The sequence below is a fragment of the Herpailurus yagouaroundi genome, unplaced genomic scaffold (assembly GCF_014898765.1).
Source record: "Herpailurus yagouaroundi ecotype Mexico unplaced genomic scaffold, PumYag 67383, whole genome shotgun sequence".
Lineage (NCBI taxonomy): Eukaryota > Metazoa > Chordata > Mammalia > Carnivora > Felidae > Herpailurus > Herpailurus yagouaroundi.
The window spans coordinates 353,489-377,321 of record NW_024420199.1 but is presented as its reverse complement, the minus strand read 5'-3'; the positions used below and the strand labels follow the sequence as shown (position 1 = coordinate 377,321).

At 38.2% G+C, this 23,833-nt stretch overlaps 1 protein-coding gene across 2 annotated transcripts; it reads right to left on the bottom strand.

The window, feature by feature from the left end:
* Window positions 1-598: 598 nt before the first annotated feature.
* Window positions 599-19,149, bottom strand: TAF7L (TATA-box binding protein associated factor 7 like). 2 transcript variants are annotated; one of them, XM_040467244.1, is made up of 13 exons: window positions 18,716-19,149; window positions 15,226-15,293; window positions 14,346-14,424; window positions 12,707-12,840; window positions 11,898-12,024; window positions 11,608-11,663; window positions 8,501-8,542; window positions 7,559-7,706; window positions 7,101-7,214; window positions 6,460-6,675; window positions 6,151-6,263; window positions 4,926-4,985; window positions 599-1,458 (listed from the first exon to the last, which is right to left on the bottom strand). In XM_040467244.1, the coding sequence occupies exons 1-13, from the start codon at window positions 18,969-18,971 to the stop codon at window positions 1,414-1,416; spliced, it is 1,458 nt and encodes a 485-aa protein (XP_040323178.1). In that variant the 5' UTR covers window positions 18,972-19,149; the 3' UTR covers window positions 599-1,413. The 2 variants fall into 2 exon arrangements, with proteins under 2 accessions (XP_040323178.1, XP_040323179.1); XM_040467245.1 differs by lacking the exon at window positions 18,716-19,149 and adding an exon at window positions 17,982-18,094.
* Window positions 19,150-23,833: the final 4,684 nt, after the last annotated feature.

The window sequence follows — 23,833 nt, the reverse complement described above, 5'->3', positions numbered from 1 at the left end:
AGCATCCCTTCCATCTTCCATCCTCCTCCACAGGGCCTGCCCATACATACTGACCTGAACTTCACTGCCCCTGGCTTATTAACTTGAACTTGGAATGGGAGCACTATAAGAGGCACAGAAAACTTGTGGAGTTCATTTCCTAGAGCAGCACTGACTCCATCAATTGGGACCAGACCTGGGTCTAGCTGGACTACTTCCAGAAAACCCTCAGATACCTCTTGGTCATAAGCATTATCATCCTTGATTTCTAGATGAAAAAAATAACAGAGGCTCCAAGGGGTGTAGGGACTTGCTCAAGGTGAATGGAAAAGCCAGGATTCCAACCTTGTGTTCTTTCCACTACAACATAAATCAATGCAAATACTGCCATTTTGATCACTTCTCTAGATGATTTCTCAAATTCCCAGTGCTATATGGTTAATGTGAGATGATTTGCTTAGTTCATTAGGAGTTATCCCAAGAGCTCTTTAGAAGGATGCCCCAGTATTGACAGCATCTTCTGTCATTTCCTAATGGTAGAGTTTATTGCTTGTCTCTCCAGTTTCCTTTTGGATATGAGTGTATTCATCATGGGAACGGTTTAATAAAGTGACAGCAATCCAATTAAAATGAAGAATTTATTTATTGCTTAAAGAACACAGGCCAGAAAACTTTAACAATACAGCTGAAAAAACAAACCCACTCAGGGTTTTTAAGGGAGTCTTCACAGGCATCACAGGCATCTGATTTTTCCTAACCTCTTCTGATGGGGGTTAGGATAAAGAGGCTCAGAATAAGGATAACAACTCAGAATTTCATCTCTGTCCTAACTATTCTCTTAGCTGTCAAATAATAACCAGACACAATCCCTAAAAACACAAGAGAACAAAGATAGCAGCAGCAAGAAATCATCCCTGAGCAGGAAAGCAGCCCCTATTACCTTAACAAAGACAGGACACAAGCTGGTGTTAACTGCTGGGAGATAGGCACTTAATTCACTGTGAGAGGTCCTAGCCTTTGGTAGAAATGATTTGTTCCATGTTTTAGGAAATATTTAAAATTAATAGAAGAAGGGAACTGAAAACATACACAAACCAGCTAGCTGTATGGCCTTCAGGCTAGACTGTCTTTGAGAAGCATGGCTGAATCATTTGATGGCACCAACAGAGCAGAGGCAATGTAAGCAATTATCAAGTTGATAAAGAGAAGGGAAGTTCTATATTGAGTTGGGATTTTAGGTCTACTACTTTTTTATATTCTGTCCCTTTCTACACAGCTATAAACTTCAAATGTGACTAGCATAAAAAGTTTCAGATCAACAAATAACAAATGACTTCGCATACGGCAATGAAAGGGACAGAAACACGTACAATTTCATCCAGTCTTCAGTCTGGATAGTAAATCCAAGGTTCATGTGCCAGGCTGAAGGCTCTCTTACTTCTCCAAAATAGATTTCAATTGTTCCCGGAGGAAAATGAGCTGTAGGGAGAGTCAGAAAAAGATGAAAAATTGCTCTGAAATCTTAGGTTCTGTTACTTGATCTAGGATTTACTTGTATGAACCAAAAAGAACCACGGTAATTTGTATTTTATATGGTTATCTGAGTCTTGCAATGTTCCAAAGAACAGTGCCACAGTCAAGAATGCATGCACAACACTGCATGACGTTGTCTTTTACTGTGCCAAACTTCTAAAAAGAAGCCTTCAAATTGAATATGCTTCAAAATTAAATATGCTTCTGATAAGACTTTGCATTTCTGTGAAGAGTGTACAGAGGGATCACTGTAGCCACATTTGAAGAGTGAGAAAATAAAGCAATTGGGATAGGCTTTTGTCCCACTGAACACACTGGATCTTAAACCAAGTCTTAGCTGCTGCTTCTTACCATGTTATGATACACTTGGAAACTGAACCAAAGACCTGACCAATATTTATTTATTTACGTATTTATTTATCTATCTCTCTCTCTCTTTATTTATTTTACTTGGAATGGCAAAGTGACCAAAAACATTGAGAGGTATACTGTCTTTGGGACAGAGATTGGTTTTGAGTATTATTTAATTTAGGTCACTCCATACCAGTGTAGATTTTCATTCTGTGAAAGAAAGGAATGGAGCATTAGAAAGTGATCCTATGCTGCACATCACCTACCAAATTACGAGAATTGCTTCTACAGTAATTTAGAGGCTACACTCTGGTACTGACATGATTACAACCACTGATTGCTCCAGTTCTTTCCCTTTTGTGGGCTCTCTTTCTCACCACCCCCTAAAGGAAGGTTTTTCCCCAGGTTTGGACTTCTTGCTAAACAGTCAACCTGGCTAACTCATCTATCCCCACAGCTTCAATGATCATTTCTCTGCATGAGCCACTCTCCAATCTCCCATTTTCTAAAGTGCTTCTAACTCAACGTGCTTCCAAGTTATCTCATCATCTTCTCCATCCGCGCCCCCAACAATTCCCTTCCTGTTGTCTTCTGTTAGTGGCACACCATTTTCCAGTTACTCAGGCTTTGGACTCCTCTTTGTTCTCCTTTTGAGCCCATGAATCCAATCAATTGTTAAGCTCTGATTCCTTCCATCACTTGCATCTTCCTCTAGTATCTCTCCACTCAACAATTTCTCCTACATACTGCTGGCAGAGACATCTTCCTGAGTCACTCCCCAGGTGAAAAAGTTTTGGTGGCTCATTATGCCCTAAACAAAAAATCTCAACTCTAGGCTGTCATCACCATCTCTGAGCCACTATGCATGCTACTTTCTATACAGAATGCCCTCTTTTCCCTATCTCCTTATTAAAACCCCACTCTACCTTTTGAGGCTCCAGCCAAACATCATTTCTCTATGAACCAGCCAAACATCATTTCTCTATGAAGTCATCCCTAGTCTCTATAGACAAAAGTGAGACTTCATTCCTTTAAATTCCTGTCCCTCTCATGAATCTCTTCCCACCTGGAGGCAGAGACTGGGTTGTAAGCATTTTGTAGCTCCCTACTACAGAACCTAGCTTCGAGTAGGCTATAAATGAACTAATAACGTAAAGGAATGTGAGTGAATAAAGTTCACAGCTACATTTCCATGCTGAAAATAGCACTCCCCAATACTATTTACATGGATGAAAACAAAGATGTTTGGTGTGTGCTAAAGCAATTTGGTGTTAATTGTTCACATGGTTGTTTATGAGCAGTACTTGGTTAAGTGATTTGCTGAGTGGAAGGGAATATATAGAATTCCCCTGGCTTTGCTTGTATGTGTAACGGGGATGGGGGTTGGTGTCTCTATCTCAAGAGCCCTATGCTAAGCCCATCATCATATGGCCCCCAGTTCCTTTACGATTATTACCCTCAATTTTATAGGACTGAAGCCAGCATACATCTTCTGTACAGCTACCTGACCCTCACTTATCCTACAGTACCTTCTTTTCAGTCTTCTCACTCTCTTGTGGCTTGAAATAATACAGCTGTTCAAGTCAGAAACCTGGCATGCATCCTTAACACGTCCTTCAATACCCAGTAACTGGCCCAACTCCCATCCATTCTACCTTTAAAATATATTCTTTCATATATGAGTGTTTGTAGCAGCATTATTCATGATGGCTAAAAGGTGGGAACAATCCAAATGTCCATCAATGGATGAATGGATAAACAAAACGTGGTATGTGTGTATGCTTACACACATGGAATATTAGAATATTATTCACCCACAAAATGGAATAAACTACTGATACATGCCACAACATGGATTAACTCTGAAAACATTATACTAGGTGAAAGAAGCCAGATACAAAAGACCACACATTATATATGTCCTTTTAGATAAAATAAGCAGAATAGGCAAAGTAGATGAGAAGGTACATTAGTGGTTGCCTTGGTCCGGCAAGTGGTAGAAATTCAGAAGAAATGGGGAATGACTGGTATTGAATACAGGTTTCTTTTTGGGTGATGAAAAATGTTCTAAAACTGATTGTGGTGATGGTGGTGCAATTCTGTGAAAATACTAAAACCATACAATTTAAATGTATGGTACGTGAATTATATCTCAACAAAGTGGTTATAAAAACATTTTTATTGCAGTTAATATATATATATTCTTTCCATAGCCACTGCCACCACCTTAGTTCAGGTTGTCATTTTCTCTTATTAGACTACCACACAGCCTCCTAACTGGCCTCCCTGATTCTAGTCTTGCCCCCCCTATAATCCATTCTCCAGATAAGAATCAGAGTGGTCTTTAAAAAGTTTAAATTAAATGTGACTCTCTCCAGCTTAAAACTCTTCAAGGGTTTCCCACTGCACTTAAGACTAAAACCCATCCTCCTTATCATGGCCTGCAAGGGACCATACACTATGGCCTCTGCCTACTTCTACAACCTTATGTTAAGTCATGCTCTTCCTTGCTTTATATAGCCCAGAGGTCCTCAAAAAGGCCAGGTTCTTTCCCCCATGAGGGACCTGTCATATGCTCCACCCAAGAGGCTCTCCATTCCCTCTTCGCTCAGATTGACTCTTTAGGTCTAAGCTTAAGTATCACCTCCTCAGAAAGGCCCATCGTTTTAATTTAATTCCATTTAATTCAGGACTCCTTTTATTCAAATAGCACCACTGATGTTTTTTCCTCCTTCAAAGCACTTTTTTTTTTTGCCATTTGCACTTCTCCATTTGTATGTTAATTTGTTCACTGTCAATCTTCCATCTAGACATCTCCATGAGGACAAGTACTCTGTCTTATTCAACACGGTATGTACATCTTGTACTTTTCACTTAATAGGCATTCAGTATCTGCTGAATGAGTGAATTTTCACAAAAACCTTGTTCCAACCTACTATCCTCATTTAGAAGATTTGGTCACTACTGATCCTGTGAAAGGAACAGCTAGAAATGACTTTGGGGGTGGGGTTGGGGATTCTTTGTATCAAATTTTTTCTGGTTGATTTGAAAACACTTCTCACCTGCTCATTTTTTTCTTTTTCCTGTAACTTAAGCTGCTCCAGCACAGACTGTAAATGACTCTGGAAAACAAATTGTATAAATGATGAATGCTGAGTCTCAAAGGAAAAGAGAACCAAGTGAGACAAAGAGTTTGGCAAATAATTTGATAAGCAAACTGTCAGTCATAACAAAAGAGCACTGTTTTTAAAGGATTCAGAGTATAAAAACTGCATCCCCTAAGTACAGAGCCATCTGATTTGATTTTATAAACCTACACACGATATTTTTTTCTTGCCTTAAAATAAATGGTTGGAATGCCTTCATGTTACCTTTTTCTAGTTTAGCACAAATCCTTTGACTGTGGTGAACTATTAAAAAAGCTGACTTGGAATTTGGTGCTGACTCATTCATTTCCCTGCACTAGGGCAGAATATTATTATTCCTAACTAGTCCTCCATGCAACATCAATACAACTGTATCTTTCAAAGTGTGTACACATCTATTATCTCACTTGGTTAATGTAAAGGACAATATTCTAAATAGGTACAGTTCTGTGTTGAGTTACTACATTTTGATGACTACGGCTCTCCAGAAAATAAAATCTGGCAAGGAATTTTCCAGATGCTTCAGAATTTCCCTCACTATAAAAAAGGATGCAAACATGGCCTAAACATATACTTTCCTTTTGTTAAAATATATGTTAATAAAAATCAAGCAAGATATTTATTCTTGTTCAGGCATGCATCATAACATTTAAAAATGAACTTTGTTAATTTTTCTTTCACTTCAATGAATACATTTTGGTACAAACAACTATTTGATTGAATCAAGACATGATTCAATCTATGTCTTACCACTAGTTACTTAACCTTTTTGAATTTCAATTCCTTATCTATAAGATTAGCGACAGTACCTGTATTTCAGGAAGGATGAAATGAGGATGAAATGAGATGATACATGTAAAATACTTAGCTCTTTTTGTGCCTTTCACATAACAGATGCTCAGTATTGGTAATCATTATCTCAAGTCTCCTTGTCTCTTCTCAAAAATTCTTGTATGAGATGATCAAAATTACTCAGATAAAAGGAAATAGGGCTGTATCTTCTTAGGGGTGTCTAAGAGGTTGTTTTAGGTCAAAAAATGAGTAAGAATGCTGCACAGGGATGATACGAGTTAGAAACACAAAGATGGGATTTTGAAAGTAGGATATCAAGGTATCTTTATCCCAGCCAACAAGAATTTACCTTGAGTGTCAGGTTTTCCACTTTCTTTAAGAGATCCCTCTGTCTTTGTGCTTTGCATTGAATCTCTTGGAGCTTTTTCTCCATGTAATGAATCTGCTTCTGAATATCCATGACTAACAGAGACAGACAGAAATTTTAACTAAACATGGCCCAAACTAGTGGACCAAAATCAAAGTCAACCAAAACTCCACTCCACATCTCAAACGTAACTTCTCAAACTTAGCCTTGCATCTAACACATGTTTAAAGTCAATCTTCAGCGCTGCCACCCACTCTGTCCCACCTCTTTGGTTTTTCCTCCATAACTTACCTGCTGAACTGGCTCCTTCCTTTGCCTCATACTGGCCAGATGCAAAGAACTTGGCCTGTAGCTCCCTTTCTAGATCCTCTTCATAATAATCTTTCTCAACTTCATCCTCATCGTAGTCATCTTCTTCATCATCTTCTTCATCCTCTTCATCATCCTCATCCTCATCATCACTGTTGCTACTAGAATCACCGAACATCTCCCGAAACATACCATATTCTATTGGTTTCAAGCAAGAGGAAGGTGAATCTATCTGAATCTTTTCAAATGACTCTCACTCAATCTGCAGTTATCTTCCTTCCCTCAAATTCACTGGTCAACCAATGAATTTTATAAATAATTTTCTCACAGGAAGATCCTTCCCTTCCTAAGGCAATGGCAGGAAATGCAAAACACTAACATTCATTCATGTATTCAGTGATCAAGACATTTAGAGTATTTAAGGGCCCATAGGAATTTAGGATACCAGGGACTGATGGGAGATTAGAACACCAGTCTAAAACACCCCTGAAGCACTAAAGGAAGAGGAAAGAAAGGCCAAGGCATCCTTTTTCTGTGATTGGCCTGTGAGTCTCTGGAGAATGGTCTTTCGCACGTCAACACTTGCCTTCTCTGAAGCTCTCATTTTGTCTTTATTAACATACCTGATGAGAAATGACCCTGCTTATAGCCACTTATTCCTGGGGACATTGCAAAGCCTGGGATAGAGCCTTGACTTTCTATTTCTTTGGTTTCATCTTCAGCAATGACTTCCCATCCTGAAAGGAGGGGTGGTGGTCAAGGAACAAGCAGAAAGAAAGGAGAAGACACAGTTGAAAGGGAAGAGGTTCTCTGAGTGAAAGTGCTATTTAATTTGGTCCAACTTCAGGCCATCTGTATCTGGATTCCTAGTATGAAGAAGTACCTCCTATTGGATTACACAAGTAAATACATTTCTATTGTGTGAATTTACTATTCCTAGCTAGGAAGTAACATTTCTGTAACAAAAATCTGAAGTTCTACACACTAAAATTAGTACACAAATACCAGAAGTGAGGGCTTGTCAGCAAGTACATATGGGGCGGAACAGGCTACAAGGAAAATATTTAGTATAAAAGGATACGAGCACTGAGAGCTTCAGCATCTGAACACAGTAGTCTTTTCACTTCCTTTTCCACATCAGGAGATTCAGTGTATTGAACCAAAGCAGGGGGAGAGGAGATATCAGTAATGTCATTTAACACTCTGTGTTTTGCAGGAATGCCCTTCTCCTACATACAAATGAATTCAAATAATTAGGTCTCTTTAATATCCATCCAAATCAATTTCTACTTTAAGTAATGCTATTTATGAAGAAATCTTTGACCAGGCTCTAGGTTTCTGTATGGTAAGCTTATTTTTTTCCCCCATTCAAACAAATTAACTTGAGACATTTAATCTTTTCGATCTGCAACTCCGTGTTAAAGACTTCTCTCAGAAGCACAACCCTTAGGCCTCAGTTATTAATTATTGGCCCTGACCCATACTGGCAAACAACTACAATTCCTTACTTGTTATTTAAAAGTAATTTGGCTTAAAGATCCAAATTCCCAAAGTTCACTTTTCCACATCTTTATTATTAAAGATTTTCCTATAAAAACTGGGTCTTAGCTACATGTTCTCCCTTAAATCCAATTTTAGACAATTATCTCCACAGCAACCAATTCATCATGCTACAAATAGAAATTAGAACTTTGAGGGGGAATAAGCAATTGCAAACAACTGCTGGTAAAAGTGAATACTGGCTTCCAAAAAATGGCTCTTAAAATAAGTATCAGAGAAAAAAGCAGATTAGAATTCAAAGTCACTGGCCAAATTGTTTCTTTTCCTCTAGGAGTTATCAGGCATTAAACAATGAATCCATTTTTAAGTGAACCAATTTAGTGTACCTGTATGGCAGTGGCAGTTAGAGAGAAGGAAGGCCAAAAAGTAACCTTTTTGATTTCTTTGATTTGCCTTAAAGTAATGAGCTATGAAATAAAACACACTAAGAGTAAACAATAAAGTTATATAATGATAGCTCTACCTCAGGAAAGCTGATTTCTTCAATTTGTTTGAAATCAGTGAGCTATGAAATAAAACACAATAAACAATGAAGTTATTATTACAACTTTTCTACTTCACTAAAGCTTAAAGGATTCTAAAAGTATTCTTAATTTAGTTTTACATTTAGTAGGCACTCAATAAGTACTGTTGACTGACAGTATAAAAGCCAAGGCAACTGTGTTCATGGAGTGAAAGATTCAACATAGTAAAGCTGTCAATTATCCCCAAATTGATATATAGGTTCAATGCAATTCCTACCAAAATTCCAACAAGGTTTTTATAGACATAGAAAATTTGTTCTAAACTTCAAACTTACAAAAAAAATTATATGGAAAGGTACAGGCTCTAGAATGACTAAAACAATCTTGACAAAAATAAAATGAGAACAGTCTTCCTCATTTCAACATTTATTATATAGCTACACTGTGATATCAGTAGAAGGATCAACACACAGATTAATGGAACAGAATAGGGAACCCTGAAACAGACACACACAAAAATGCCCAGCTGATTTTGACAAGGTGCAAAAAACAATACGATGGAGGAAGGAGAGTCTTTTTAATAAATGGTGCTGGGGCAACTGGATATGCAAAGGCAAAAAAAAAAAAATACCCTTGAACTAAACACCACATTTTTTACAAAAATTAGCTCAAAAATGGATTTCAGGTCTATATGTAAAATGTAAAACTTTTAGAAAAAAATAAGAGAAAATCTTCAGGATCTGGGCTAGGCAAAGAGTTCTTAAACTTAACACAAAGGAAAGATCCTTAAAAGGAAATATCTATAGGGGCACCTAGGTGGCCAAATATGGAAGGAGCCCAAGTGTTAATCGATGAATGAATGGACAGAGAAGATATGGTAGGGGTAGTTGGGTGGGTCAGTCAGTTAAATGACTGGCTCTTGATTTCAGCTGAGGTCATGATCTCATGGTTCGTGGGTTTGAGTCCCACATTGGGCTCTGCGCTGACGGTGCAGAGCTTGGGATTCTCTGTCTCCCTCGCTCTCTGCCCCTCCCCCACTAACTTTCTATCTCTCTCTCCTAAAATAAATATTAAAAAAAGGAAAAATCTGTAAGTTGGACTTAATCAAACAAAAAACCTTTGCTCTTTGAAAGATCCTGTGGAGAAGAGGAAAAGACAAGCTACAGACTAGGAGAAAATATTTGCAAATTTCTACATATCTGACAAAAGACTAATATTTGGAATATTAAAAGAACTCTTAAAACTGAACAATAAATAAATCCACTTAGGAAACAGGCAAAGGGCATGAACAGACACTTCACTGAAGTGGATATATGGATGGCAAAATAAAAAAAAAAACACATGAGATGTTCAACATCATTAGCTATCAGGGAAATGCAAATTAATACCACAACAAGGTTACTACACATCTATCAGATGGCTAAAATAAAAAAGAGTGACAAACACCTAATTCTGGTGGGGACTTAGAGTAAGTGGATCACAGGTACAGTCTACTGGGAAGATATCATGTTATAGCCACTTTGCAAACAGTACGGTAGTTTCTCATAAAATTGAACATTCAAGTACCATATGACCCAGAAATAGCACCCCTGCACATTTATCCCAAAGAAATGAATACTTATGTTGACACAAAAACCTGCATGTAGCTTTATTTATAATGGTAAAAAACTGAAAACAACCCAGACGTCCTTCAGTGGGTGAACAGTTAAACAAGCTGGGGTATGTGCATACCCTGGAATACTACTCAGCAATAACAAGAATGAAGTACTGATACATGCAACAACTTGCATGGATCTTAAGGGAATTATGGTTAGTGGGGGGAAAAAGCCAGCATTAAATGTTACACATTGTATGAGTCCATTTATATGACATTCTCAAACTGACAACACTACAGAGATGGAGAACATACTAGTGTTGGCCAGGGGTTAGAGACCGAGGGGTGGGGTAGGAGGGAGGTAAATGTGACTATAAAAGGTCAAGATGAGGGATCCTTGTGGTAACAAAACTGCACAGTATTTTGACTGTGTAGATGTATACATGAACATACATATGGGAAAAAACTGCATAGAACTACATGCACACATACACACACACAAGTATAAGTAAAACTGGAGAAATTTGAGTAAGATTGGCGAATTGTGATAATGTCAATTTCCTGTTTGTGATATTGTACTATAGTTTTGCAAAAAATTACAATGGGGAAAACTGGATAAAGGGTACATAGCATCTCTCTTTTATTTCTTACAACTGCATGTGAACCTACAATTATTTCAAAATAAAAAGTTAATTATAGGGGCGCCTGGGTGGTTCAGTTGGTTAAGCATCTGATTCTTGGTATCAGCTCAGGTCATGATCTCATGGGGTTTGTGAAATTGGGTCCCGAGTAGGGCTCTGTGCTGACAGTGTGGAGCCTGCTTGGGATTCTCTCTCTCTCTCTCTCTCTCTCTCTCTCTGCCCAACCCCTCCGCAGCATACACACATGTGCTCCTTCTCTCTCTCTCTCAAAATACGAAAACATTTTTTTTAAAAGTTAATTAAAAAAAGCAGACAAGCTACAATATTCCTGTAGCTTGCCCAAGATTCTACAAATTGGAGGTAAGGCTAGGAATAGAACCACAATTTCCAAGTCTCAGGTTCTAGATGGGTTCACTTTAAAACTAGATTTTGCAGGGCACCTGGGTGGAAGCCTCCAACTCTTGGTTTCGGCTCAGGTCATGATCTCATGGTTTCATGGATTCGAGCCCCACAATGGGCTCTGTGCTGGCAATGTGGAGCCTGGTTGGGATTCTCTCTCTCTCCCTTTCTCTCTGTCCCTACCCAATTCATACCGTCTCTGTCTCTCTCAAAATAAATAAATAAACTTTAAAACTAGATTTTGCAATTGAAAGCAAAGCATTAGCAGAAGTTTCAAATTCATGACACATCCAGATCCCTAAATGATCAGGTCTGTTTCTGTTCACTATATACTCCCAACTGCTACCGCACAGTGCCTGGCATTTAGCTCATAATCGATGTTTACTGAACATATAAATGAGTGAAAAAATTAATCCCCAACTAACTCCTCTTCCAATCCACCCAGTAGACACAGAAATAGCATGCAACTAACCTTTTTTGTTGTTTTGCGGAACCTTTTCTTTCTGACATTCTTAAGTGGTGGAGTAACTAAAATAAATTCAACATGGTGAAATGTATATATGACTGTTGGTAGTCACATATCTATCTGAATTTGACAAAGAGAAAGCCACTGGCTAACGACATGACCTGTTCCTTTAAGAGTGTCTGGATGTCTAATGAACCAAACACCTAAGTGTGGTAACAGGTCCCTGGCTCACAAGTAATTAGGATTCAGTAGATTAAATGTAGTCAGCCAAAGTGAGCAAGGGGCTGGTGACTTACTGCCATGCTTCCAGACATATTTTTGCTCTCTCTCTTTTTCATTTTTCATGACTGCGTTAAGGTCAGTAGAGGTAACTGATTCTTCTGGAGAAGAGTGGAGATCATCAGCAGCAGTGCACACAAGCATCTACATTTAACAAAGATGAAGAAGTTGACTATGGTCACGAATCCTGGATTAGAAATGAATCATGATCATTTTTACTACCAGAAATCCTGGAGCATAGTAAGCAGTAAGGAGAATAGTACTTGGCATTTCCAGAAAGCCAAGTATTACATATACATGCATATTAATTCTGTCTCTCTTTCTCTGTTGGTCTCTGCAACACTGTATATGGATTCTAGATTTTGTTTTTATTTGTTTGTTTTTAGCTCAAGTACTTACCACTTCAGAGGGAATATGTTAAGAACAAATATATCTTAGTATTTTGATTTAGAAGGCAAACAAGAAATCAACAGTTGAGATGATGAAAAAAACAAATATAAATCTCGAGAATTAACAGCATCTTGCTTTAGCAGAAAGTTCAGAAGAAGATCCCAGATCCTCATTTTTTTTTTCAGATGACAATCATCATAAATGGCAAACCTGAACCTTTTTTTATATAAAAGCTATCTGGATAAAAGTCAAAACTTATGGATCAAATGCCAAACCAGAACATGACACTGTATTCCTGTGCAATTGAGCTGCGAATTAGAAATGATAAGCAGCCATTCACCAAGTGGAAAGGACTGCTGAAAGAAAGAGAAAAGTAGGGAGAAAGGGATTCCTCGAAGGATGTAAGAACTAGTAGATTAAGAAAACTCATCCATACCTGAGAAATATCTGCTGTCTTATAAAAAGTTTTTTTATCAAGAGTTTTCAGGCTTCCGATAATGCAAGGCAAATCAACCAGCTTAGCAGTTAGTGAGACATCTTCTACATCAACAACTGCATGACGTCCATCAGCTGAAGAGAGGCAGGAAAAATTAAATCCAACATCTTCCCAATGTACTCTTAAGCATTCTGGGGTTTAAGTGACGAAGACTTAAGTGGGACAGGCCAGTCTTTCAGCAAAACCTACTATTTCTCATAATGCTAGAATTGTGTATGTAATTGGTAACTTCCCAGTGAAAAGAAGGCAGGGTATATGGAGCTCTTTTTTCTCAGTTTACTCTACTGGATCAAAAGTAGCTAAGTCTCTTTGTAATCATTGTGAACTAAATGTGGATGAAGTGGCGAATGTTTCATTCTCATCCTGAAAGGCAAACTCCTTTCTTTCAACCCCATTCATTTTGACCCCATTAGAAGCACTCAATTATGTCATTGTACATGGGTATTTTCAAAGGGTCAAGTGAAGGAAGGGGTGATCCCAGAAAGGTGCTAGTATATCTGAAGTTATAATCTCTAGTTAGCTTCACCAAGATAAGATTCTACACAATATCCATACACTGTAGGAATATATATATTCATATGCTGACAACTCTGAATCCTGCCCAGATGTCTCTAGCTTTTGCTCGTCCCTTAACACAAGAGGATTCAAGTACAATCTTCTAATATTAAGTGAAAAAATAAAAATACAGAAATATGCTGGACATGGTGCTTTAATTCTTTCAATTAACTTGAAAGATGTAGGGGATTTAAATGTTGGTATCATGAATAAAAATTCTGTCTGTAAGGAAACAAGGAGAAACAATTATTATTAGTTATCTTTGGCATTAATGTTGGGGCACTGCAAGGAGAGTTTCACTCCTCTTTTTGAACTTTTATATTTAAATTTTGTTTTTCCTTTTTGATCAAACTGGTTAGTGGTTTATCAATTTTGTTGATTCTTTCAAAGAACCAGCTTCTGGTTTCATTTATCTGTTCTGGGTTTGTTTGTTTGTTTGTTTGTTTGTTTGTTTTGGTTTAGATAGCATTAATTTCTGCTCTAATCTTTATTATTTCCTGTCTTCTTCTGGTTATATTTAAATTTTCTAACCATGAACTTGTATTACCTTTTTTAAAATGTAAATAAGGGCTACCTGAGTGATGGGATTATAAGCCATTTTAAATTTTCTTCTTTATATACTTCTCTGTATTTAAAAATCCTAATAAATATTATTCAAAAAAGAGAAAGATATGTGACTTTTATAAAAAAAAAGTACAGGACATTCATTTATCATTACCCCGGACAGTCAGAAATCACAAAGTTTGTATGTAAGAGACAAACAGAAGTATACAAATCTCACCATTGACCTCCCGCCAATTCTTCCTTATACACAGTACAATAATTACCTCAAATTACATAATTTCTACTTCCTTTCCTCAAAAAGAAGATATGAGAGTGACTTAAGCCTCTCTTAGGGTCTTCAAGGCAGAGACCATATTCTGCTCTTTGTCTCATCCTTAGTATCTAGTATAGTGTCTGGCACGTAGCAATCCCTTAATAAATTAACTGTTCAGTGTATGGTAGACGGGTATTTACTACTTACAAGATAAGTCAATTTTTAGTTTATCCTTCATGGCAACACTTCCAGAATGTACCATCTTCCTGACAGTAAATGCATGTTCCTAAAAAGGAGGTAGATTGAAAAATCAGAAGGATGAATTGTCTACTTGGCAGCTAATAGATGTGTTATAGTCCTCCCTTAAATAAAACCTTAAATCTCCCAAATGTTAGGAACAGTGTCATGTACCATGACATAAGGTGTGCTAAGTCAAGTTAGGATGAGGCTGACTCTAATCTCATTGTTGGTTTTTAGTAGCTACAGTTAATGCCTTCTTCAAGCCCTACATTCCTGCCTCTTACTGCTGCCCTTCAGTTGTAGTTGCTAAGTAAAGGCTTAGCTGCAGTTTACTGGGTATATAATTAGCCCTAATTGGGGAAATATCTTTCTGAAGGCCGTCCTTAATACAACATTCTTAGACTAAATACTACTTGAATGCAGGTATCAATGGGGGAAGAGACCCTAACACAATGCTCAGATGAGCTTCAACAGCCTTGCATGGTGATGAATTTGAGGAAATAGTGATGGTCCCTTTCACTGCCCCTTTTGAGGTGACAGAAAGGATTTAAAAGGAGTCTTATCATGGCTGTTCAGTGAACAGGCCGTTAGCACCTCCGGTAAGTCACTGGATCCCTCACTGTCACAGCCCTTTGCTAGGAAATCAACCCACATGATAGGTGGCATGTACAGGATGAAAGAATTCTGCTAAAAGAGTACACACTAGAATAGGACTGTTTAATAAAACGTGATTCCTGGGAAACAAATGTTCTTAATTTTTATAGCCTACCTTAAATAGAACAGAATCCAAGCAGAGCTAATACATATGCACTGAAGATATGTGGTCTGAGATACAAGGGTTTCTTACCAGTGGGAGACGCAATATAAACTGGTTCTCAAGTTCCTGAGGAGGTTCATCCTGGCTTTTACTCATCTCTTGTTTTTGAGTTCATGAAAGCAAACACAAAATAGCAAGTGACCAAAAACTCATCTTGCCCCTCTGCTGACCACTTCTGGTAGTACTGGTTACATTACACAAGATCTTGCCCACAACCCTCACTGAAACGATGTGTGTACAGCTCTGAAGTACCTTACTTGACATAACTTGATTATTTCTAAAAGTCACTTGATCTCCCTTCCAATATATGTAGACTTTCCAAGGATAGCCCAAATTACATGATAACAAAAGAAGTAAAGTTGTTATGGAACATGATGTAGTCTTTTTTTTTTTTTAATTTTTTAACATTTATTTATTTTTGAGAGAGAGAGACAGAGCATGAGCAGGTGAGGGTCAGAGAGAGAGGGAGACACAGAATCCGAAGCAAGCTCCAGGTTCCAAGCTATCGGCACAGAGCCCGATGTAGGGCTCAAACTCACAGGCCATGAGATCATGACCCGAGCTGAAGTTGGACGTTTAACTGACTGAGCCACCCAGGCACCCCTAGTCTTCTTAATGATATTGCTAGACTCTAAGGTAAAGGACTACAATTCATCAGCGCTATGATGGCTACCGAAGCAAACTACATCCCTCTGCAGGGAAGAGTGCCAAAGTCCAGAATCAACCAAAACCACTGGCACAAGTGTTCTATAATGATTTGAAGGAAAAAAGAGCTTAATTTTTAATATTTCATTCACCTTAATGGATTGGTATGAATTAAGCCTATGGGAGAGCAGGCAGTCTCTATGACTCTAAAGTCAGCATCAACAGTTCTAAACTATTTTGTTTAAAAGTTAGGAGTCCAGTTCTTACGGCGAGGCTATCTATATGAGTACACTTAGGTTCATGGAATGGGCACTTTCTTGAAGGGGTGATACGATAGATCATAAAATCCAATTTAATTTATTCATTATTAACATTCACTGTGTACATTCTATATGGCAGGCACTTCATTGAGTGCATTAGGTCTATTATTTTATTTAATCCGCACAACTACCACTTACTTGAAATACCCCTAAGAAGTTATTTAAAGGAATTCTAAGATGGATCCCTTTATTTAAAAAAAAACCTTCTGGAGGCGCCTGGGTGGCTCAGTCGGTTAAGCAGCCAACTTCGGCTCAGGTCCTGATCTCGCGGTCCGTGAGTTCGAGCCCCGCGTCGGGCTCTGTGCTGACAGCTCAGAGCCTGGAGCCCGTTTTGGATTCTGTGTCTCCCTCTCTCTGACCCTCCCCTGTTCATGCTCTGTCTCTCCCTGTCTCAAAAATAAATAAAACGTTAAAAAATTTTTTTAATTTAAAAAATTAAAAAAAAAACCTTCTGTAAAGTGAATAATCCCATCCAAGTTGATTTTTATTTTTAATCTTATTTTCCAGCTATTTGGGAAAAATCTGTAGTGGCTTGCACGTTGCGTTTTAGGGCTCACACTTCTGAGGAAATTTTTTCTCAAAAGGTAGAAAGAAAGCAATATACATATATGAAAATAGACAAGATCTTCCTATGTTCTAAGGACATTACGCTACATACCAAGTTATAAAATCTTGTATTTTTAATTAGATTAAAATCTCCAGTTAACCACAGCTCCCTAATACTCTGTAAACCATTTGAATCTCACTTAAAAGAATTGCAACCCTTTTTAAAAACACATAAAAGTGAGTCTGAGAGCCTATTATGGTGAAATCATTCACCAGTCCTTTAGTATGACTTCAGAAACCACCAGAAAGGCATAGAAAGCAAGAGAGGTCAGCAGCAGAAAAGGAGACACCCAGGATGAGAGGAGAGAGATTATTTGTGATAGTCATTTATTTTCTTCCTGCTTCATACAGATACACACACACACACAGATACACACAGACATACACACACAGATACAAAATCTAAATGTGAACATAGCAAAAATTTAATTAAAATAAAGTAAATTAAATAAAAACCTTGGGGCTGGGCACATTGCCTAACAGAACGGACAGTTGCAAACACAAGGTTGGGAGCAGAAATGCAGATTATTTGAAGAACTAGCTGCTAAGCAAGATTTTATCAGATCAGAAATAACTTTTAGATTTTTCAGAACTAAGACTAGGGTATTTTGTTCATTTCAATGCCTTACTGGCAACTCCTCTCAATATAAAGGAACGAATGTAAGAATTGAAACTATTTCAGAGAAGGTGGACAACCCCAGTTGAAATGAGTCTTAGTTATTTTTTAAATTTGTTACTTTCATCTACCCAATGAACCGGTTGTATTGTATTTATTTTTTTAAAAGGCATCCATTTTTTTTCAGACAAGCACTCTTTAATAAGTAATTAAACTAAACAGGACCACTCTCCACCCCCAGCTCCATCTTGTTTCAGCGGAATCAGGATTGGAATTAGAATTATAGCTAGCTGGAGGGTGCCTAACAGCATGCTCCAGGCAGCACAAGTCAGCACAAGCCTAAATTGGTATTTTCTCAAGTTCATAGCCGCTGGCTGCAATATGAGGCAATGACCACTTCATCCTTATCCCAGGAGCGCTAAGCTTCCAAGGAAGAGTCCAGCTCCTAGGCTTTGATCCAATTTCCCTGGAAAACCTCCCGTGGGACCAAGGGGCCCCGAGCCTTCGCGCCTCGCCGTCCAGGCGGGCTGGATAAGGAAGTCCGGTGCGCGGGAGCTGGGCGCTGACCCGCCCGGGAGCCCTCTGACCTCCCGACTCACCCGCTCCTCCGTTGATTTACGCCAGGACCGGAAAGGCTGCGCAGACACTGTTCCCCGGAGTGGGGGTGGGGGACGGGTTCCGGAGGGGGCGTGAGTGGGCTCCCGCGCGGCGGGCGTGGAGGCGGGCTGCGGGCCGACGGCGTGGCGACAGGTAGGAGCCGCGCGCGCCGCCCCTCCCCGCCTAGCCACGCCTCCGCGACCTGGCCCCCGACCCGACCGGCGTTTGGCCTCGAAGCAGCAGCCAGTTTACCGCGTGCCGAGCTGCAAGGTTTGAAAGGCGCTGAGCGCAGCGCAGTGTGGGGGTGGGGGTGGGGGAACCTTGCCGAGCATAGTTTCAAAACCAATTCCTTTTACAGGGGGGCGACCTTCAGGGAGGCCGAGGGAGTGTTACCGGTGCGCAGTGATATTTGTAAAAGGGGTGGCACATTCAGTTGCTCTTCGAATCCGTTAAATTGACCAGATTTGTCCCTTAGCGAGACGACCTCGCCTGGTGACAACCAGGCCGCCACGCAAAACCATTAAATAACTACAATCCGCGCCCAAACTACTCTTACATAATTAGCCTTTCCCTGTTCCTCAAGAGAGTCACTAGAGTACATCTTTTGGACAGGGACACACGTGACACCGATTATTTCTCCTGAAGGGAGTCTCAGTCCAAAGAGACTTCTAGTAGTTCACTTCCCCAAAAGAATTCGCTTAACTTGTGAGGGAAAAAAAAATTTAACCCCACTTACCTGTCCCTTCCAGTAAGTTTTCCTCAGGAGTTTTGGCAGCAATGTCGGTGCCGTCATCGACATCGGCTTGGGTGCCATCGGCAGAAGTTTGGGTGCCTTCACTGGTGGCAGTTTCGGCCCCCAGGTCGCCAAAGTATTCAGCTCCGCTGTCTTCAGGAATTTGGGGACCTTGTGAGCCCGTTACTTCTGATGTGGAAGCTGTTGGTGTTGAATCACTTTCCAAAGAATTGGGAGGCTCCTCCTCACTGTACTCCATGGTCGACCCGTGGAGATTGTAAAATGGCTTCCCGTTCAGTCATGTGACCTTGGAGGTTCCAGAACTTTCATAAAATGATGTCAAAGGTATCCTCCTTAAAGACATAGGGATAATATTAGAGACATTAGGGGTCCCGGTTAGAGATGGTAGCTGTGAAATCTCTACTTCCTAATATGCATCTAAACTGAATTGTAAGGGACAAATATGTTTGGAAGACTATTGTACAATAATTTCTTCTGGATACAAGATTTTTAAAAAAAAATCATATCCGTGAAGCTGAATTATTGGAGTTTCAGACCTAGACAAAACTGTTTTGATCCCTTTTGGAATCCATCTGCTGATCTTTACATTAAGGGTTGAAATACAAAATTGACCAATGAAACTCATTTTTTCATGTAGTGTAGTATGTTCTTAAAGGCATTTATATAAAAAAATAACTATTTAATAACTCAAAGGAAAATTTCCATTTTCAGTAACTGAAATAGCTGAGTAATTATTTTTTGAATCATACAGACCATGTGAATTATTTAATTAACTTTCCTTGTGATGGCTGCTAGGAAGCTCAGAACCTATTTTGCAACCCAAATCTACCAACCGTGAACTTTATTGGCATATGCTGTTCTTTCTGTTATATTAAATAACGATATTCTCTCCCAATTCCCTATTTTTATCTTGTAACACTGAAACCTGCTTCAAAACATTCTTTATTTTTTATTTATTTCTTTTTTAAACTAATCTCTACACCTAACATGGGGCTTGAACTCACAACCTGGGGATCAAGAGTCACACGTCCTACAGACTCAACCAGCCAAGGCACCCCTCTTTTTCTTAAAAAGAGAATCAGAAGGGCACCTGACTGGCTCAGTCGGTAGATAATGCACCTCTTGATCTTGGGGGTTGTGAGTTTGAGCCCCACATTTGAGTGTAGAAATTACTTTAAAAATATTAAAAGAGTGAAATATAAATAATAAATAAAAATAGTACTCTGACAGAAGTGTCACAGCGAGCATCCCTGTAGGTAGAGTAAGGGAATATAGTAACTGTTCAGGTATAAATTTGATCTTCCAACAAATGTTACTTGAGAATCTCATGTGCCAGACTTGATTTTAAATATTTATTACATGTTGAAAATATGGTAAGAGTTTTGTGGAAGGAGGCAAAAATTACCCGTAAGATACAAGCATACATATATGTAATTTTTTCCTTTATTGCCAGATTTCCAGCCCCTTCTTAAGGAAGAATCAGATGAAATGTGCAAGAAGGAAAAGGACATGAAAATTGTGGTTTCTCTTCCTGGGAAAAGGGTGATCCAACAAGTAGCACTGATGTACAGATAACCTGTCATATGCATACTATCATATTGTCAAATACATACAGACTATATTTCTGGGCTCTGTTCTGCCATGTTGCTGTCTTTCCAAAAAGTTCTTCTGGACCCCATCCCCTCCCCTAACTGTGGCTCCGATCAATTTCATTATTATAGCAAATATGCAGTTGCATGTATTCCTTCAACAGAAATGTATGGAGTTATGTGCCAGAAACCATTCTAAGGTTAATTATAGCTAACATTCATTGAGCACTTATTTAGATGCTAAGCTCTTTGTTAAGTGCTTTGTATGTATTATTTAACCCTCACAATTGCTCTGTGAGTTTGGTGTGACTGTGATCCTGGGTTTTTTTCCAGATAAGTAAACTGAGATTTGAAAAAGTTAATTAACTTGACCCATGTCACACATGTAGTAAATGGCAAAGCCAATACATAATTTAAGCCCAGGTCCCTTCACTCTAACTGTGTCTTTGTTTACATAGACTTCCCCTACACAATTAGATGTACAGTAATTCCCCATTTTCTGTTCCTCCTAGCTCCTGGTAACTTCTATTCCATTTTCTGTTTCTATCTATGAATTTGCCTATTCTAGGTACATCATATAAGTAGAATCATATAGCATTCATCCTTTTGTATCTGGCTTCATTCACTTTGCTCATACTGTGAGTTGGGAAGTATTTTCTGCTCATATGTTTTAGAATAGTTTGAGAAATGTAGGCAGTAATATGTTTAATGTTTGATAGCATTAATCAGTAAGGCCATCTCATTAAGTTTTTCTTTGTTGGGAAGTTTTTGATGCTGACTTAATCTCCTTATTGGTAATAGATCTGTTGAGATTTTCTATTTCTTTATAATTCATTTTCAGTATTTGTGTGTTTCTAGGAATTTTCCCATTTCATCTAGGTTGTCCAACTTGCTGATGTACAATTGTTAATAGTATTCTCTTATAATCCTTTTTATTTCTGTAAAATTGACAGTGATGTCCCTGATCTCTTTTCTGGTGTTATTAATTTAAGTCTTCTCTCTTTTTGTTTTAGTCTAGCTAAAGGTTTCTCAATTTCGTTGATATTTTCAAAGAATCTACTCTTGGTTTTATTGATTTTCTCTATTTTTATTCTCTATTTTATTGATTTCTGCTCTAATCTCTATTATTTCCTTCCTTCTGTTGGCTTTAGGTTTAGTTTGTTTTATTTTTCTTGTTTCTTATAGCAAAAAGTAAGGTTGTTGATTTAAGATGCCTCTTATTTTTTTAATTTTTTAATGTTTATTTGTTTTTGAGAGAGAGTGAGCGGGCAAGGGGCAGAGAGAAGGGGAGACACAAACACCAGAGCAGGCTCCAGGCTCCAAGCTGTCAGCATGGAGCCTGACGTGGGGCTTGAACTCACAAACTGTGAGATCATGACCTAAGCCAAGTCAGATGCTTAACTGACTGAGACACCCAGGTGCCCCATTCTCTTATTTTTAAATGTAAGTGTTTATAGCTACAACTTTCCCTGTTAGCACTGCTTCTGCTCCATCCTAGAAGTTTTCTTATGTTGTGTTTTCACTTTCATTGTTCTCAAGTAATTTTCTAACTTTCCTTATGATTTCTTCTTTGGCCCAATAGTTATTTATTCTGCCAATCTTTCTGCCTTTTTGATTGAAGAATTCAACCATTTGCATTTAAAATAATTTCTATTAAGGAAGGCCTCTGACATTTTGCTATTTATCTTCTACATGTCTTACAGTTTCGTTGTCCCTGATTTCCCTTTGTGTTTAGTTGATTTTTGTGGTGACAGGTTTTGGTTCCCTTCTCATTTCTTTTTGCTTATATTCTATAGATATTTTCTCAGTGGTTACCATAGGTAACATGTTAGTATGGATGTTACATATAACATCCTAAAATTATAAAAAATCTCATTTTAATTGATACCAACTTGACTTTAACTGTGTAAAAAATGCTACTTTATTATAACTCTGTTCTCCCCTTTAATGTTATTAATGTCACATATTACACCTTTATACATTGTGTGTTCAATAACATAGATTTATAATAATTATTATGTGTTTCTTTTTTAAATATTGTAGAAGATGAAAAGAGGGGTTACAACCCAAAAATATGATAATTCTGGCTTTTAAATTTGCCCCTGTATATCCCTTTGCATTGTTCTTATTTCATCCTATGCCTTTGAGTTACTGTCTGGTGTCCCTTCATTGCAGCCTGAAGGACTCTGTAGCATTTTTTGTAGGTCTACTAGTAACAAACCAGTTTTTTATCTGGCAATGTCTTAATTTCTACTTAATTTTTGAAGGGTAGTTTGACAGATACAGAATTCTTGCTTGACAAGATTTTTTCTTTCAGCACTTTGAATATGTGATCCCATTGCTTTCTGGCCTCCATGACTTCTGAAGACAAATAGGCTATTAATCATACTGAGGCTTTCATATACATTATGAGTCACTTCTTCCTTTATGCCTTCGAAATTCTCTCTTTTGCTTTTGACCATTTGACTATAATAGATCTCAGTGAGGGTCTCTTTAGTTTATCCTGCTTGGAGTTTGTCAACTTCTTGGTGTGTGGATTCATGTATTTCATCAAATATGGGAAGTTATTGGCCATTATCTTTTTTTTCTTTTTTAAAAAATATTTATTTTTGAGAGAGAGTGCGCACATGTGCACACAGGGGAGGGGCAGAGAAAGAAGAAGAAAGAGGATCTGAAGCTGCTCTGACAGTGCAGAGCCTGATGCAGGGCTTGAACTCATGAACCGTGAGCCGAAGTTAAATACTTAACCGACTGAGCCACCCAGGCACCCCAGCCGTTATTTCTTCAAATATTCTTTATTCCCTCTTTCTCTCTCATCTCTCCCTCTGGAAATCCCATTATGTATATGTTAATATGATTGATAGTGTCCCACCAGTTTCTGAGTCTCTATTAATTTTTCTTCATTCTTTTTTCTTCCTGCTCCTCAGATAATCTGGATTGATCTATCTCCAATTTCATTGACTCTTCTGCTTGCCCAAATCTTCCTCAAAACTCTCTCCTCAAGGGAAATTTTTTATTTCAGTTATTGTACTTTTCAACTCCAGAATTTCTTTTTTGGTTCCTTTTTATAAATTCTATCTCTATTGACATTCTCTATTTGGTATGACATTGTTCTACTGGTTTCCTATAGTTCTTTGCTCTTGGCTTCCTTTAGTTCTTTGGACATATTTAAGACAGTTGATTTAAAGTCTTCCTAGTAAATCCAATGTCTCTTCAGGAAGTTCTTCAGGAAGTTTCCATTAATTTCTTTTTACCTGTGAATAACCATACTATCTTATTTATTTATTTTTAATGTTTTATTTTTTTATTTTTTTTTAATTTATCAGATTTGTTTTATTTATATATGAAATTTATTGTCAAATTGGTTTCCATACAACACCCAGTGCTCATCCCAAAAGGTGCCCTCCTCAATACCCATCACCCACCCTCTCCTCCCTCCCACCCCCCATCAACCCTCAGTTTGCTCTCAGTTCTCAACAGTCTCTTATGCTTTGGCTCTCTCCCACTCTAA

What these genes read in the sequence shown, in the direction of transcription:
- TAF7L (XM_040467244.1), bottom strand. Translation starts at nt 18,971, where the DNA reads ATGGAGTACAGTGAGGAGGAGCCTCCCAATTCTTTGGAAAGTGATTCA. An exon ending in TTATATTGCGTCTCCCACTG is followed by an intron (nt 14,425 to 15,225) that starts GTAAGAAACCCT and finishes CCTCCTTTTTAG; the next exon opens with GAACATGCATTTACTGTCAG. An exon ending in TGGAAAACCTGACACTCAAG is followed by an intron (nt 4,986 to 6,150) that starts GTAAATTCTTGT and finishes TTTGTTTTCCAG; the next exon opens with AGTCATTTACAGTCTGTGCT.